This window comes from Cnephaeus nilssonii, assembly GCF_951640355.1.
Source record: "Cnephaeus nilssonii genome assembly, chromosome: 8".
Classification (NCBI taxonomy): Eukaryota; Metazoa; Chordata; class Mammalia; order Chiroptera; family Vespertilionidae; genus Cnephaeus; species Cnephaeus nilssonii.
In genome coordinates, this window is record NC_137079.1 from 9,011,471 (window position 1) to 9,027,047 (window position 15,577).

General features: G+C 45.2%; 1 protein-coding gene across 2 annotated transcripts in view; it reads right to left on the reverse strand.

Moving 5' to 3' along the window:
• Positions 1-1,730: 1,730 nt before the first annotated feature.
• PDLIM3 (PDZ and LIM domain 3) overlaps positions 1,731-15,577 on the reverse strand; it is a 30,930-nt gene continuing 17,083 nt past the window's right edge. Inside the window, exons 4-8 of one of the 2 annotated variants that reach the window (XM_079779167.1) lie at positions 14,232-14,419; positions 7,991-8,254; positions 6,271-6,395; positions 4,254-4,365; positions 1,731-2,680 (exon numbers count right to left, since the gene is read on the reverse strand). In XM_079779167.1, coding sequence (XP_079635293.1) covers positions 2,491-2,680; positions 4,254-4,365; positions 6,271-6,395; positions 7,991-8,254; positions 14,232-14,419 — 879 coding nt within the window. In that variant the 3' untranslated portion in view covers positions 1,731-2,490. The remainder of the gene's footprint in view (positions 2,681-4,253; positions 4,366-6,270; positions 6,396-7,990; positions 8,255-14,231; positions 14,420-15,577) is intronic. The other variant, XM_079779166.1, reaches the window with a different exon arrangement.

Sequence of the window (15,577 nt, forward strand, 5' to 3'; positions counted from 1 at the left end):
GGAGTGGGAACCCTGAGCCGGGAAGAGAACTCGAGGGGCAGAGTAACAGCAGGCTCTGGACCACGAGCACCGAGGATAGCGGGGTGTGACGCCGAAGCTTTCCTTCCGGCTGAGGCAGCTGAGCAGGGGGGCACGGCGCCCTTCCTCCCCCACAAGGCCCTGGGCAAATAGTGAAGGTGACTGAGGCTGCGTAGGCGAGCCCTTTTCTCACGAGTCTTTCATTCGCACTCAATCGAACCCTTTTCAGTGGGGTACACGTGCTCCCCACTGGGCTTCCTGAGTCCGGGTTCACCCTCTCCACAGACCACCCAGCAGGCGGGGAAGTGCCCTGGGGCGTGTGACAGTGTGGGGTGCAGTGGGGACACCTGGGGGGTTTGGTGCTTCTCCAGCAGCTGCCACTGGCGCCTCCTTGTAGGAACCCCGCCTTTACCCTCTAGTCCAGACGTAATCGGGTGCTGCTCATTCATTCCCACGCCTCCCCCGAAGCCGAAGGGAGGCTGGGTGCTTCTCAGGTGCTCCACCTGCTCTGCATTTTAACCTCCTCAGGGTTTCGAGGTCAGTTACCACGCATTTGCTCTTCAGCTTCCCGGCCTTTACGTTTGGATCTTCCCCAGAACAGAACACTTGAGCCTGACGCCTGAACCCCAAGCGGGATGCCGCGTGGAGCCATTCATTTCTTTGGTCTCAGCGTTTCTGACTTACTTCCTTGTAGTAGCTCTGCGAAGGGATGGATGTTTCGGCGCTGGGGTTCCAGTTGCAACCACAAGTGCCCACAGCAGCCGGACAGGCGTCCTGGCTCCCCTCACTGGCTCAACACCGCAGACAGGCCAGGGCCAGATTCTTCGTGAGTTTGGGAGAATCCAGAGCCATCCGGCGGGCGTGTGCCCTGTTTCCATTGCGGACTACAGGAGGCGTGTCGGCAGCAGCTGCCGGGGACTGGAGATGACGAGGCCACGAGACGGGGGCCTGTCACAGTCCCCCTGCCCCACCCTGCCGGTCCCCACGGTTTGTCCTTGGAGGGGACAGTTCCAGAAGCTCCCATGTGTCCCCAGTGAGGAGCATGGGAAACAGGTAAGACGTGAAGGTCAGGGGCATTGTCTTAGCCCACCGTGGGAGAGGCACGGTGACCAGCAGCGTCAGAGGCCAGCGCTCCCTGGAGTCCACGCCCGGCTCCAGCGAGGGCTGAGCGGTCGCTGTGGCAGCGTTGGTGAGGGTGGGGTTATGGCCTAGTCCAGTGGTCAGCAAACTCATTCGTCAACAGAGCCACATATCAACAGGACAACGATTGAAATTTCTTTTGAGAGCCAAGTTTTTTAAACTTAAACTTCTGCTAACGCCACTTCTTCAAAATAGACTCGCCCAGGCCGTCGTATTTTGTGGAAGAGCCACACTCAAGGGGCCAACGAGCCCATGTGGCTCACGAGCCGCAGTTTGCCGACCACGGGCCTAGACCCAACTATGCTGAGAAAACAGACCAGGAGGCAAACCAGGGACTGGGGCGGGGGCTGCAAGCAGGGCCCAGGGGACCAGCAGCCCCTCTCTTCCTCAGCTCCCCCCCTCCCCGCCCCCCAACTGTCTCCTCTTGGAGATGCTGGCTTGGGAAGGAGGAGGGGGTGGTGAGTAACCTGTGAGCACCAAGAAACAGCCTCCATGGAGCCTGCACCTTGGATTTGACTGAACATCGACGTGCAAGAGACATTTGAAATGAAAGAGACTATTTCAAAGCCAAAGAAACGGGTTTAATCTGAAAGTGACAGCATCCCCTTTAACTAGCAAACGTCAACGCCTCTCCTGTCAGCGGAAACCGGGGCTCCTAAGAAAGAGCAAATGAGTACTAAACACCAAAGAAGCCACATTTTCTTAAAGTAGCCGAGTGGCACATAGGAGTGGGCCCCCTCGCGGGAATGTTGATGTCCGCTGCATCCATGGAGCGCCACCTCACTAGACACACGTCCGATGTTTCACGTGGTTCTTACGTACGTACGCGCATCCAGTGGTGTGACGGCTGCAGAGGACACGAGAGAAACCCAGGGCTTTCCCCGACGTGCACTTTGACGGCTGAAGCAGGTAACAGACAACGGCGGGCTGTGTTAGAATACAAGGCTATCGTTCGGTACTGACTGCACCGCAAAACCAGCTTGGTAAGGAAAGACCATTAGACTCCCCCCAGTAGCTTGATGTTTACGTGTTCGATGGTCATAATATAAATGTAAATTGTGGAGTTTGACATACAAAGAAAGAGAAAATGCTCGGTGTACCTGTCCTGAAGTTATTGCTGACCCCAAAGAGAGAAAGAGCTGTAAACACAGCGGAAGGCGTGTCTGCGCTGCAGCCGGCCGGCCGCCCGGCCCTCGCCTTGGCACGCTGCAGCATGAACATGGAAAGCTTGGGGTGTTAGTTTTGGACTCAACAGTTTGCTCGACTTCTGCCCAAAGTCATGACCGTCGTCCCGTGTAACTGCGTGTGCGTGCTGCTCGGCCTGCGGAGGGCTTAGGCCTTGGGATACAGCGTGACCGTGTCGTAGCCCTCGGGGGGCCTCGTGCGGGCGCGGGCGTGGGTTTCGCAGTACAGCTCCCCCTCCACGAAGAAGTAGCCCTTCTGCTTGAGGTTGAGGCTGCAGTCGGCACACACGAAGCACTCGGGGTGCCGGTACTTGTCCCGCGCCTTCACCACGGCCCCGCTGGGGAGGAAAGGAGACGAGTCAGAGCCACAGAGGCGAGCCCTGGCTCACAGGGGACAGGGCAGGGGAGGCAGGCGGTGTCTGAGTCACATCAGATGCCAGAGCCCCCGGCGGCACGCAGGGCACAGCGGCCGCACGGATGTAAGTGTGGGGGGGGGATGCATGCCGGCCAGGACACACCATCAGGCGTCTCCCTCTGAGATGACTGCTTTTCAGATTTGCAAACAAGTCGTTGCCATGAAAATGATAGGTTGTTCCTTTATTCCCCCCTCCCCGTTGTTTCCCTGAAGGAGGGAGGCGTGATTCTGCAGAGGATTCCGACCTTGGCCAAGGTCGTTGCCTACACAACTGAACGTCCCGGCTCTCTAGGGTGGTGGCCCAGCCTCTGCTCTGTGCCGCACAGAAAACACGGATCGCGGGGCGTAGGGGGGGGGGGGGGGGGCGTTCCCACAGCGGGGAACTTGCCTCTCCTGGCAAACAGTTCGCTGCCATTTAGGAGCAGCAATTGCTTTTGCTGAAATCACCACCTCCCTGCTGAGATCCTCTCTACTCCTGAGCTTCCTGTCCTGCCTGCTTCCCCTGCCCCCCCCCAAAATATTGATATATATATTTATCAATATATATATTGATAAATATATATCAAAAATATATATTTACTGATTTCAGAGATAAAGAGAGAGATAGAAACATCAATGACAAGAAAGAATCATAGATCAGCTGCCTCCTGCACGCCCCACACTGGGGATGGAGCCTGCAACCCAGGCATGTGCCCTGACCCTGGGAATCGAACTGTGACCTCCTGGTTCCTAGGTTGACGCTCAACCGCTGAGCCACGCAGACTGGGCTCCTCCTAACCGCTCCGCTCTGGCCAGGCTTGTCTCCCACCGCCTTGCCTCCTGGGACGTCCCCTGGACGCTTGGACACGCGGTGCCTCCATGTGGCTACTGTAGCAGAACAGACCGGATGGGAGAAGTGGCCGCGGGGCATTTGCGGGGAGAGAGTGAGATCGACCTGGTTCACGTGAAGATGTGAACTAGCAAGTGTGGGCGTTCAAGCATAAAGGCCCTGGACAGGGAAGCTGGGACTCTATTTTTAAAAATCGTGTTTGAATATTTGTGCCACTTAAGAAACGGGGGAAAGAGAATGTGTTGTCAAGAACAACCCGGTGGCCGCCGTGTGTGTGTGTGTGTGTGTGTGTGTGTGTGTGTGTGTGTGTGTGTTTCCCTGGGTTTAGACAGAACAGGAAAACCTCAAAGTTGGTACCTTAACAAAGTGGGGGGGGGGGGGGCGGTTCTGAAGGGAAGTTTTGATTCTTGGAAATGACTTTTTAAATATACTCTGGGCAATTTTTCTTTTCATGAGGATCATCTGAAATGGTAAGTCGAGATTTGCTGACTCACGTTATGCGCCCATGTGAGGGTACAGCTAAGGAATTCTGGTCGAAGGAGAGATGTGCGGTGGACGTTGCATTTCAAGTCAATGAACAGAAACAGCTGCTCCCAAGGTTGACGGGGACCCTCCCCCCTCCCCCCCCCCCCCCCCCCCCCCCCGCCGGGTTAACCGTGAAACTCACACAATGCCACTCCCGCACTTGTCACAGAGCGGCATCCTCTGCGCGCCGCCCGCGCCGCCGTGGGCTTTCGTAACTGGAGCTCTCACGCTCCGCGTGCCGGAGGGACGGTCATCTGAAAAGCAAAGTGTCGCCTTTTATGGCAAAGGCACAGCTGGCTGCAGTGTGTACTTGGAGTCTATTTTAAGGCGTGCACTTGACCCGGAGGAATTCCCAAGGTGCACCCGCAGCCTCCTTTCCGAAGGAGTGGGGTAGCTCAAGCATATCCTGTGCTGAACAGGCCTGCAGTGAGCAGTCAGTGAGCAGTTTTGTTGTGGTAGGAAGCTGTTACAAAATGCTCAAAGGAGCAGAGATTTTGCATTTTTTTTAATCGTGGTAAAATATACTTAATATAAAATTGACCATCTTAATGTTGTTAGGGTGTACTTCAGTGGCATTAAGTGCATTCACAAACGTTATAAAATTGTTGCCTATATCTATTTTTAGAAATTTTTTATCATCTCAAACAGAAACTCTTTACCCATTAAGCAATAACTCCCCATCATCCTCTCCTCCCAGACCATGGTAACCTCTGCTGTACTTTCTGTCTCCATGACTTGTCTGTTCCAGGTACCTCATACTTATATAACTACAATCATACAATATTTGTCCTTTTGTTGAGCTTACTTCACTTAGGCTGTTTTAATGCAGTGGTTCTCAACCTTTCTAATGCCGCGACCCTTTAATACAGTTCCTCATGTTGTGGTGATCCCCAACCATAAAATTATTTTCGTTTCTACTTCATAAGTGTAATTTTGCTACTGTTATGAATCGTAATGTAAATGTCTGTGTTTTCCGATGATCTTAGGCGACCCTGCTAGCGGTTCTCAACCCGTGGGTCGCCTAAGACCATCGGAAAACACAGATATTTACATTACGATTCATTAACAGTAGCAAAATTACACTTATGAAGTAGCAACGAAAATAATTTTATGGTTGGGGGTCACCGCAACATGAGGCACTGTATTAAAGGGTGGCGGCATTAGAAAGGTTGGGAACCACTGTTTTAAAGTTTCATCCATGTTGCGGCATGCCGGAATTTCATTCCTTTTTCAGGCTGAATAGTATTCCATCATATGCATATACCACATTTTATTTGTTCTTCATCAGTAGACATTTGGATTATCTCCATCACTTGGCTTTTGTGAAAAACGCTGCTAGGAGCATTGGTGGGCCAGTACCTGTTTGAGTCCCTGCCTTACCTAACTCTCTTGAGTGTATACGTAGGAGTGGGATCGCTGGATCACGAGGTGACGCTATGTTGACTTTTTTCAGGAACTGCCATCACTGGCGGGACCATCAGCCACGCACAAGGGTCCTCATTTCTCCACATCCTCACAATGCTTGTTATTGTCCCTTTATTTTTGAGACTAGCCATCCTAAGGGGGCATTATGCATTTTTGTGCAACTTGGAAAGGACAGTACCTACCTCTTGGAGGTGGGGAAATATTGGTACGAGTGTGAGCCCTGAAGACAGCGGGAGTCGGCTGCGGACCCAGCTCTGCTTCTTCCTGGCTGTGTGGCTTTGAACAAACCCACCCTCTCAGTGGCAACAGCGCCTCCCTCGCAGTCACCGCGAGCGGGAAATGGTCATGGGGGCAAAGTGCTTAGCGCAGAATTGGGAACGCACCACGGGTTCGTCACCTGGTTACTTTTAGATTTTGATGACGATACTCTGGGGGATGGGAGGCCGAGAAATTTTGCCGCGTCCACTTACAACTCTGTTTACAATGTGGAAGCTCAGCCAGCCCTGGAGCGCTGTGGATGGAATTTGCGTGGGGTGCCTTTTTACCAAAGGTCACGTCCTGGCAGCGCCTCTCCTAATCCAGGTACCACCCGAACCCTCTGGGCGGAGACTCATTTGATTTCCGAATACAATGCATGTGTAGCCTTCCATTCCCAGTCTGTTTGCCGTCTCCCCTCCCCCTGGCCTGCCACCAGGCTCTGCCCATCACTGGCACCAGGCGTCCCGGCGACTCACCATCGTTCACCAGCTCCTGGAGCACCCTGAAGGAGCCCGACTGGCGGGGCTGGGAGGGCTCCTCCCGATTGTCGTGGAGCATCCGGTACACGTCCGACTGGGGGGGCACCGAGGCTGTGGGTTCACTGAAACAACACGGCAGGCGAGGCAGCGTCAGGGGTGTGCGGGCAGCAGGCGGGCGCCAAGCAGCACACAGCCATCCTACACCTGCAGTAACTCCTGCGGAGACTCAGCATTCTCAGGCTCCTCTCTGCCTCAGTTCCCAAATAGCGTGTATTCACGCGGCTGCCTTCAAAACATCATTCATTAACCTCAGGCTCACACGGCCCGTCTCCATTGGGCCAAATACGATGGAGGGCCACTAAGAGGCGATGGTTAGGAAATAGTAACTTAAAAACAGACTTGTGTCTGATGAATAGATAATTATAAATAGGACCAAAATAAACATTTTCTCAGAAAAAAGGAGACAACATACACATGATAACAAGTGCAGGAGTGAGCCCAGTGCGATGATTCTCAGTCATCAAATTGTCCTTACATTCAGGTTCATTTCTGATGCTAACAGTATGTGGTTTAATTTTGTTTTTAGGATTAATTTGCTTTGTTAACTCCTGGAAACCACAAAGGTATCATTTTTCTTGCTAATGGAAGGAATTCATACTGCCAGTGGTTGAAAGCACCTCAGGTAGAAACTTCCACGTATATGTGAGTTATATTGACTACACTACTTTTCCTAAATAGCCACATTAAAAATCATTTACAACAACCCCGGAAGCTTTATTTTAATAAACTTCTGACAAACATATTCATGATGAACAATAAAAAATGCCACAATAAAACTACATGTCAGGCACTAAGTGCTTTATTAGCTTATGTCATTTCATGACATTGCCTAGAAAAGGTAATTACTATCCACACATAATTTTATTATCTATATCATTTGTGAAGACAATTATATCTGAATTTCCTTGCAAATTGGCTTTGAGATACATTATGCTATTATCTTATTGTATTCATCCCAATAAATAGCTTTGACATATTGTTACATAGCACACTTAAGAATGATACTATTTTAATTTATAAAAAGTGGTTCTGTAATATTAAAAAATAATAAGATTTTTCTTATAATAAATTTTTAATTGAAAAAAAACTGATGGCAAAAGTACTTTAAACAAATGTTTATAATAAAGAAAAAATTAAAATAGAGACCATTGGAAGTTAAATATCTACATTAACAGCTTAAGATATTCACTTATAAACCCTTATTCATGGCAGAAATTTTAAATGGAAAATAATGACCTCTCCACAAGATGCCATTGGAAGGGAGAAGTATCATTTATTTTAAAACTCCTCTGGACCTCTCATCCCTTCCCAATTTTTGACCCTCCAAGGAGAAACATAGAGTATGCTAGATTATTGATCACTTTTGAGAGGTATTGTACCATAACTTGTAAAGTACATTGTAGCTTTTCAAAACACATATACATTTGGCCCTCCCATGATTTTAGTTTATTACGATTGGCCACATAAAGCTCTACTTAATTCTTCAAATCACTGTTCTCATTAGACCTAGATATTTGCAATAAATCCTTAGTATTTCTTTCTTAAAGCTTTTCACATAGCTTTCTTTCAGTTCAGACAGTGTTAAAAGACACCCGGAAAGCTGACATTGCCCACGTGTTTAGTTAGTATGCCCACGGTTCAAAATGACTCGTATTACCTCATCGAGGGTGCTTCCCCTAGCGCTGTGGAAACCTGACCCTGCAGAGTTTCCATAATATTGTCATCTGAGTACAACTGCATGGGAGTGTTAAACTGAGCATGTACAATCTTCACACCGGGAAGTTCCATTTCCAAAGGAATGTTAGGGGCCATCTTAGCAGCAACTTTCAAGTCACCCGGGCAAATAGTACTAACAGTGCTGATGGAAGAAGGGGTGCTACGTCCACTGCTACCGTCCACACCGGACGGAGTACTGCATCCACTGTGTTAATGACCACGTGACACAGAGGGGACACGGGACCAGAAAAACCAGACAGAGGAACAAAGAGAACAAGGACAGAGAGGTTAACAGGAATTGAAGACAAAAAGTGAGAAGTGAATTAAATCAAATTAAAACAAAGTGTTGACTTCTGGCTACGATTTATTTTAACTAGAAAGGACATTTAAAAATTTGTGGTTGAAAAAAGTTGCACACAATTGAAAGGTACAGGCGACAGCGCATTTTTTGGCCCTGTTCTACCAGGCGATATGCAAGTTGAAGGTCACACATCAACAGGTTGTATATATAAAGTGGAAAAGGTGGACCATACTCCCTTTTTAAACGTAGGCCAGATCATTTTAAACTTGACAAGATCACAGACAAATGGTGCAGGGAAATGACATTGGCTGGGCATCCTCTTACATTTCTGAGGTGCAGTATTTAAAATTAAAAAGATTAATGAATGGTCCATACAAATAGTAACTGAATAGGCCACATGAAGGTCCAATGAAATATTTAGGCTAGACATTTCAAAATAAGTGCGTTTCAGAAATGCAGTTGAGTTTAATTGAATCACACTTAGAAACATGTAGGTTATGTGATACAGATTATGTTTTAAGGCAATGTTGTAAACATTTTATTTGGACTATTTTAACGTTTTCTATGTCACTCTTTAATTTTGTGAGGAATATGCTTTTACAAACTGTTCAGTGATTTAATACAGGCTCTAGAACAACCAACAAATGCTTGTCACCTGGAAATTAATGATTAGAGAGCAAATACAGTGATCTTGGACTCTTCAGAGGCTCTGTAGAGCTAAGGTATATTTCTTTTATACATCGCTATTTCATGCAAACTTTTGAAAACACACGTATATTCATGCATACTTATCATTTTCTTTTACAGACAAGAAGGGAGTTGTTATTAAAACACCAGCGTGGCCAGTCATGCAATTTTCAGGACAGCTGGGAGAGAGCTCATGTTCTCTATGAAGCTAGGTAGGAGGCTGGTCACAACTGACATGCCAAGGACTAAAATGTCATGTCTCTCCATGCATTTTACATGCAGCATGAGAAATGCATTATATGAAAATGAAATATACTGAGATTTTCTTGAAGCACAGTCATTTAAGACAAAGCCAAAAGAAACATTAATATTACTGTAACCTCCATCATGCCTGCAGATTAGTGTTGCTGCAAACTCAAGACAGACGATTCATATGGTATGTTCATCTCAACGTCAGTATTCTCTGAGGGCTCAACTGTGATCCATCTCTGCATCTACTCTCTAGGGCTACTCCTGTTAACCTCAGCCCCACACAGAGAGCACAAACCAAACGGATTTGGGGCATTGATGTTGTTGACTGATTAGCCTGGGACAGCCCATGCCACTAAATGGATTAAAAGTTGTTGTTTTTGTGTCTTGTGTTATACAATTCAACCACCTACGGAGCCTAAATGAGGCAGGCAAATATGGACTTGCTCCTTCACTCCTTGGCTTGAGAACCTGTTTAAAACTCAGTCTGTGGATTGGTTGATCACATACCAAAATGTCAAGTGCCTTATTCACGGTTTCCATAGGCTCAATGCTACACTGGCTCCTAAACGTGACTTTAGTGGGTAAAAGAATAGAAGGGAAATTTCAGTGGTAATGCGGTTTTGTCAGGATCCTATTGATTTGAAGTGAAGCTTATTAAATTGTAAGTTTGGGATTTGAAACACTCGAGTTAAACCTTGGGAGACCTGGGCCTAAAATAGTGAGCCTTTCCCACAAACATTATAACTACTCTGATCTTACTGTGGGCCAGGCATCGTGCTAGTGGATGAACTAGGATCAATTCAGAATTTACAGGTACTCATCTTTTTTATAGTTATAATTAGTAATCCCTTTCCGTTGTTAGTGTTCTTTATACATGCATGTTTGTGTATATAACTTTATTTAACAAAGATTGTATTCTATTTCCTAATTTCCTTATCATTCTATTTAGGGGCCCTTGTCTATTGAGTAGATAGGAAATAAACTCTAAGCAAACTAGAATTCGTTTTCTTACACATTTTCGGACTATTTAAAAAGACCTCTTGACCTGATGCTTTAAAAAAATGTTTTTTCCTGGTGTGGCTCAGTTGGTTGGTTGTTGTCCCATGAACCAAAAGGTTGACGGTTGAATTTAGGACGCATGCTTGGGTTTCGGGCTCAATGGGTGTGCAGGAGGTGGCCCATTGATGTTTTGCTCTTATATCGATATTTTTTTTCTTTCTCTCCCTTTCTCTTTCTCTAAAAATCAATAAAAATATCTTTAAAAGAAGTTTTCATAGACTCCAGTCACTGTGAATATCATCATAGGTCGTCACCATGACCTATTCCTGTGACTTGGAAAGGTAGGTGCTAATGAGATTTCTTGATGTTGACTTACTGACTTGGCAAGACCACCTATAAAGTTGATGATCCACCCTGTTACTTCACTCCTGGATAGATATATAGATAGATAGATAGATAGAACTGATTTCTCTGGCATATGTACAGGCTTTTTGAGACATACAGGATTGTAGTTTATCATTTGGATCTGTAAAATACCTTGTCTATATTTTTAAATGATAGCTTTGGCTTTAAATATTTACATGTTTGCATAGGGAAATGCTGGCTTTTTAATGTGCTTCAATTATGATAAAATAATTAAAAGAACCATAACTAGTAGTAAGACCTTAGGGCAGCAATTTCCAACCTTTTTCATCTCATGGCACACATAAACTAATTACTAAAATTCTACAGTGCACCAAAATATATAATTCTTGCCCAATCTGGAGAAAAAAAAGGTATAATTTTTATTCGTTCATACCAGATGGCTATTGTTGTGTTGGCTGTTGTCAATTTTCTATTTGACAATCTAAAGGAAAAGAGGTCAGTGCCCCTGACTAAACAGTCAGGTATGGCATATTTTATAAATTCTTTGTGTGTCTCTTGTGGCACATGCATTGAAAACCGTTGCCCTAGGGCAGTGGTGGGCAAACTGCGGCTCGCGAGCCACATGGGGCTCTTTGGCCCCTTGAGTGTGGCTCTTCCACAAAATACCACGGCCTGGGCGAGTCTATTTTGAAGAAGTGGCGTTAGAAGAAGTTGTTTAAAAAATTTGGCTCTCAAAAGAAATTTCAATTGTTGTACTGTTGATATTTGGCTCTGTTGACTAATGAGTTTGCCGACCACTGCCCTAGGGAGATTAACATATCAACAATTTGGCATCTCCAACTTACTTCTGATTAAAAAGTTGGTCATTATGGTGTTCTTATATCTTTATAGCTTGGTATGTGGCCACTCAAAATTCCACCTTGATGAAGAATCATTTGGCCAGAACAAGAAATTCAGAAGGTAGAGCAACAGTGAGGGAGCAAGGAAGGACAGCAGAGGCGTTTTTACAGTTCTTTATGATTTGTGTACTGGTACTTATTTTTAAGCAAATCTCTCATCCCTGTTTCTCCTCTCCCCCCTTCCCAATTCAGGTATACTGAAAGGCACCTTACAATGACAAAATTATGAATGGCTTGTGATTATCACCATATTTGAGTTAAAATGAAAATACAGGGTTGGGCAAATAGGTTTACAGTTGTTCACATGGAAAATAATACAACAATTAATAAATAATAATAGAAGAATAAGCTGTGTTTCATGTGCTCACAACTGTAAACCTATTTTTGCCCCAACCTGTATAAAAGGCTATCACGTACCTGAATCTCTCTAACTTTCCCTGAAATTTTATAAAATTAAATGTTATTTGTTTTTAGCAAAAACAAAATATGTGTTACTCTAATGTATTATTTTATTCAAGCCTCTTGAAGTCTTATAGCTCAAGGTCGTGAATTTAAGGTATGCTAACCTCAAAGAATACAAGTGTATTAGGTTAACTGTTTTCTTTAGGAAGATGTATATATATATTTATTCAATAGCATTTTAACATTTAATTGAGTGTTGTTATAGTATCAGGAGTGGGGTTGGGAAGGTGTTGAATGTGGTGAAATAGGGAAAAGATGCAGAAGAAAATGGAATGGGAACACGGGGACAGACAGAAGTGAAAAAGGACTGTGCAGAGTAGAAGGCGTGAGGGAGGGATCATAGCTCCTAGTTCTTCTTGCCACTGAGGAAATATCAGGCACTTTTTGGGTTGTGTTCCTTTATCTGGTGACATTTACTCGGTGTGTCCTTTGTGCCAGCTGCCTTTGTAGGTGGTGGATATAGTCATGCGTTTCCGTTCTAGTGAGGGAAGATGTATTTTGTCATAATTGCCTTGTTAGCATCTTCCTCCTGCTCTTTCTAGATGATATCACATAAGTGTCTGGCTTATTTTGATGTATCCTCCGCTCCTGACTCTAGCTTCTGGGAAGGTCTGCTCATGTGCATCGCATATAAGTGATGACTGACCATCCACAGCTGGCACCATAACCTCAGGTGTCTCCAAGGGCCAGGAGGGTCGCATCTATAGGAAAACGGGCTAGGAATCATACTCTTAGGAGTGATGGGCATATATTTGGGCAGCTAGAGAGTAGCTGTTCCATCTAAAGGCACTTACCTAAATTCATTTGAATAATCAGAGAGTTAAATAAAGCACTACCTGGGAATGAATCCACCCGCAGCTCACTAGTTTGGGAAACCTAATATAGATCACCAGCCAATGATCCTAACCTGCTAGGATTTATGCGGCCTGACCATCAGCGTCCTTCCTCGGTGCTGACTGATGTAGCTGAGGCCAGAGTAATGGGTTTGAGGTTTCCTGAAGCCACCATTTCCTGGTGTGGTGAGACAGGGTGTCCATCCCTTCCCTTGGAGGTTGGAGTGCACTTCCTAGGGAAGATATTTGAAGGATCATCTGGAGATGATCTCTTTCCCTGATTGGCAGACAGCTCTGAAGCTTGCTCATTATCCCAGTGTGTACACGGTTTTCCTCGAGGGCAACCAACCTACATCCCTCCCTCCCAACTCTGTCTTTATTACTTATTTTCCTCCAGGTGGAACAGTTCCTTTTCAATCCCCTCTCTTCCTTTGCAAGTATCCGTAGGAATGCAAATCGATGTTTATGTAAGGGCTGGAAGGAGTGGGGTTGCCCAGCTGCTCTGGTGGTGCTTGAGGAGCAGGTGCTGAGGTGGGGATGATGAGGGTCTAACATAAGCAGCTACCAGCGTCCCCACCTGTGGTTTACCCCTTCCCCCCGCCCCTGCTTCCTTACTCCTGATGGGAGGGCTGGTTTCCACTTTTGTTCCTGCTGGCTGGGCCTTCCTGAGCTGGGACTGGGACATCTGCCTGCCTCAGAGGTCAGTGAGTCCTGTTGGGATGCCGGGGGTATTAGTTATAAATATACGTGGTGATGGCATAGCATTTGAAGCTCTGTAATCTTGTCAGTGTTTACTCCTGGAAATGGAGGAGGTTAGTTGGCCCTCTACTCTGCTGAGCTTGTTTCCTTGGCTTTTGAAATAAGCTTCAAAATGGAAAAAAAACAACTAGTCACTCCAAACACCTCAAAAGTTACTCTTCTGGGAGATTAGTAAGGGTTCATTAAAGAAGCATGCACTCCAAATTTCACAGTCTCAAAGCTTATGACCTGCTTCGGCCTGGGATTATGAAAGGTTTGGGCCGAATATTGTGCTTGTGTTCAAAGTAGTTCACATCCTGTGAAAACAAAGGGTTAAACAGTCCCTCAGTGGAAGACTAATCTGTGACTTTAGATAAAATTAAGCAAATAATAACTGTACAGAGCCGGTTATTTACCACCAAATATAGACATGACTAAGAAGGGTGATGATGGAAGCCGAGTGGTTTCTTCCTTTTAAACCATCGACTCACTAAATGTTCCAGGACTGGCAGATTGGAACCACGGTCTAGATGCTTGTCTTTAAGTCAGGAAAGTAAAACAGCAAGAGCTGGACTTGGGAAAGGAAGAGAAACCGGGCTATTGCCGTTAGGAACGCGGTGGCCAGAGGCGGAGGCCGATACTTACTTTTGAGGTGAACTAGGAATGAGACCCCGCAGCTGTCCGTGGAGCGCATCTTGGATATTGCTAGTTGAATAGAGCCCAATGGGTGAGTTATAGGACGCGCTCACTACCTGTCTTTTGTCATCAATGTTTGCTGCTGCAACAAAAGGCTGGGCCCTTCTGTTGTGCGAGGTACCAATGGGTTTGAACTCCTGTACAATGGCAGACAAAATACACAGAGCCACAGAATGCACAACAGAGCCGTTAATGAGCAAACCAACAGCAATCGCGACTGTTAATCAAGGCTTCTTACCCAATACAAGGTTAATGCGAGGTTAAAGCAGTAGTCGGGTATAAACCTTCCTGCATTTTCCGTGAACTTGACCTGTGCTGTCTTCATCCACCAGATATTCAGGTGCAAAGGAACTGACCTTATTTGTAATATTATGAAAGAATTCAAACACTGTATCTTTTGTCTGTCCCCTGTGGACTTCTAGATCCATAGCTTTTAGAAAAGTCTCATTTGACTCATTTGAATAGAGAAATTTTGTGTTAGAAATGAGATTGTTAGCTTGAAAAACTATACTACTTAACATTTTCTTAAGTAGAACTTACATTTGCTTTATCTTCTATTAATATCTTAATAAAATTTCCCCCATTTTAGGACATAAAGGAATAAAATGGCCAGAAAGAGAGTGAGCATTTGTGAATAACTAAATCATTTTAACTAACCCAAGTAAAAGTTCTGATTTTTCTTTTTCTTTTTTTTTATTGTTTAAAGTATTACATATGTCTCCTTCCCCCCCAATTGACCCTCCTGCTTTTTCTTAATACCTATAACAAAAAACCAAAATTCTTAATGTGGATTAAGTTATAACTTAAGTTTAGAAAAAATAGTAATTAAAAGACTCTTGTTTCTGATGAAAGTGGGAATAGCATTTATATAAAACCTCCTTTGCTTTTATTGTGACGATTTCACTGCTATGTGTTTAAAGAACTCTTCATGTTTACTCTAGTTCCAGAAAGATTAAAGTCAGTAACGTAGAGATAGCTAATGCGTGTGATTCACAAAAGGATTTTCACTTTATTATTCAGGGAAAAGGGTCCTAAACTCTAAATTGGAAATATGCCCGCATGATCTGAAACTCTATATTATTATGTTAATGTCAGAACCATGTTTTCTAATTTTTATGTAGATCTATAATGTCATAAAGTTATTACAATTAATTTCTAAGCCGCAGAAGAAAACCAAAAGTGAACACTACAATCCACACGAGCTGATTCTTTTTCCAAATCTTTTCATTTGGCATACTTAGTAAGATAAGTCTTTGCAGCAGTATTTTCACTCACACATTCACATCAGCTTCATT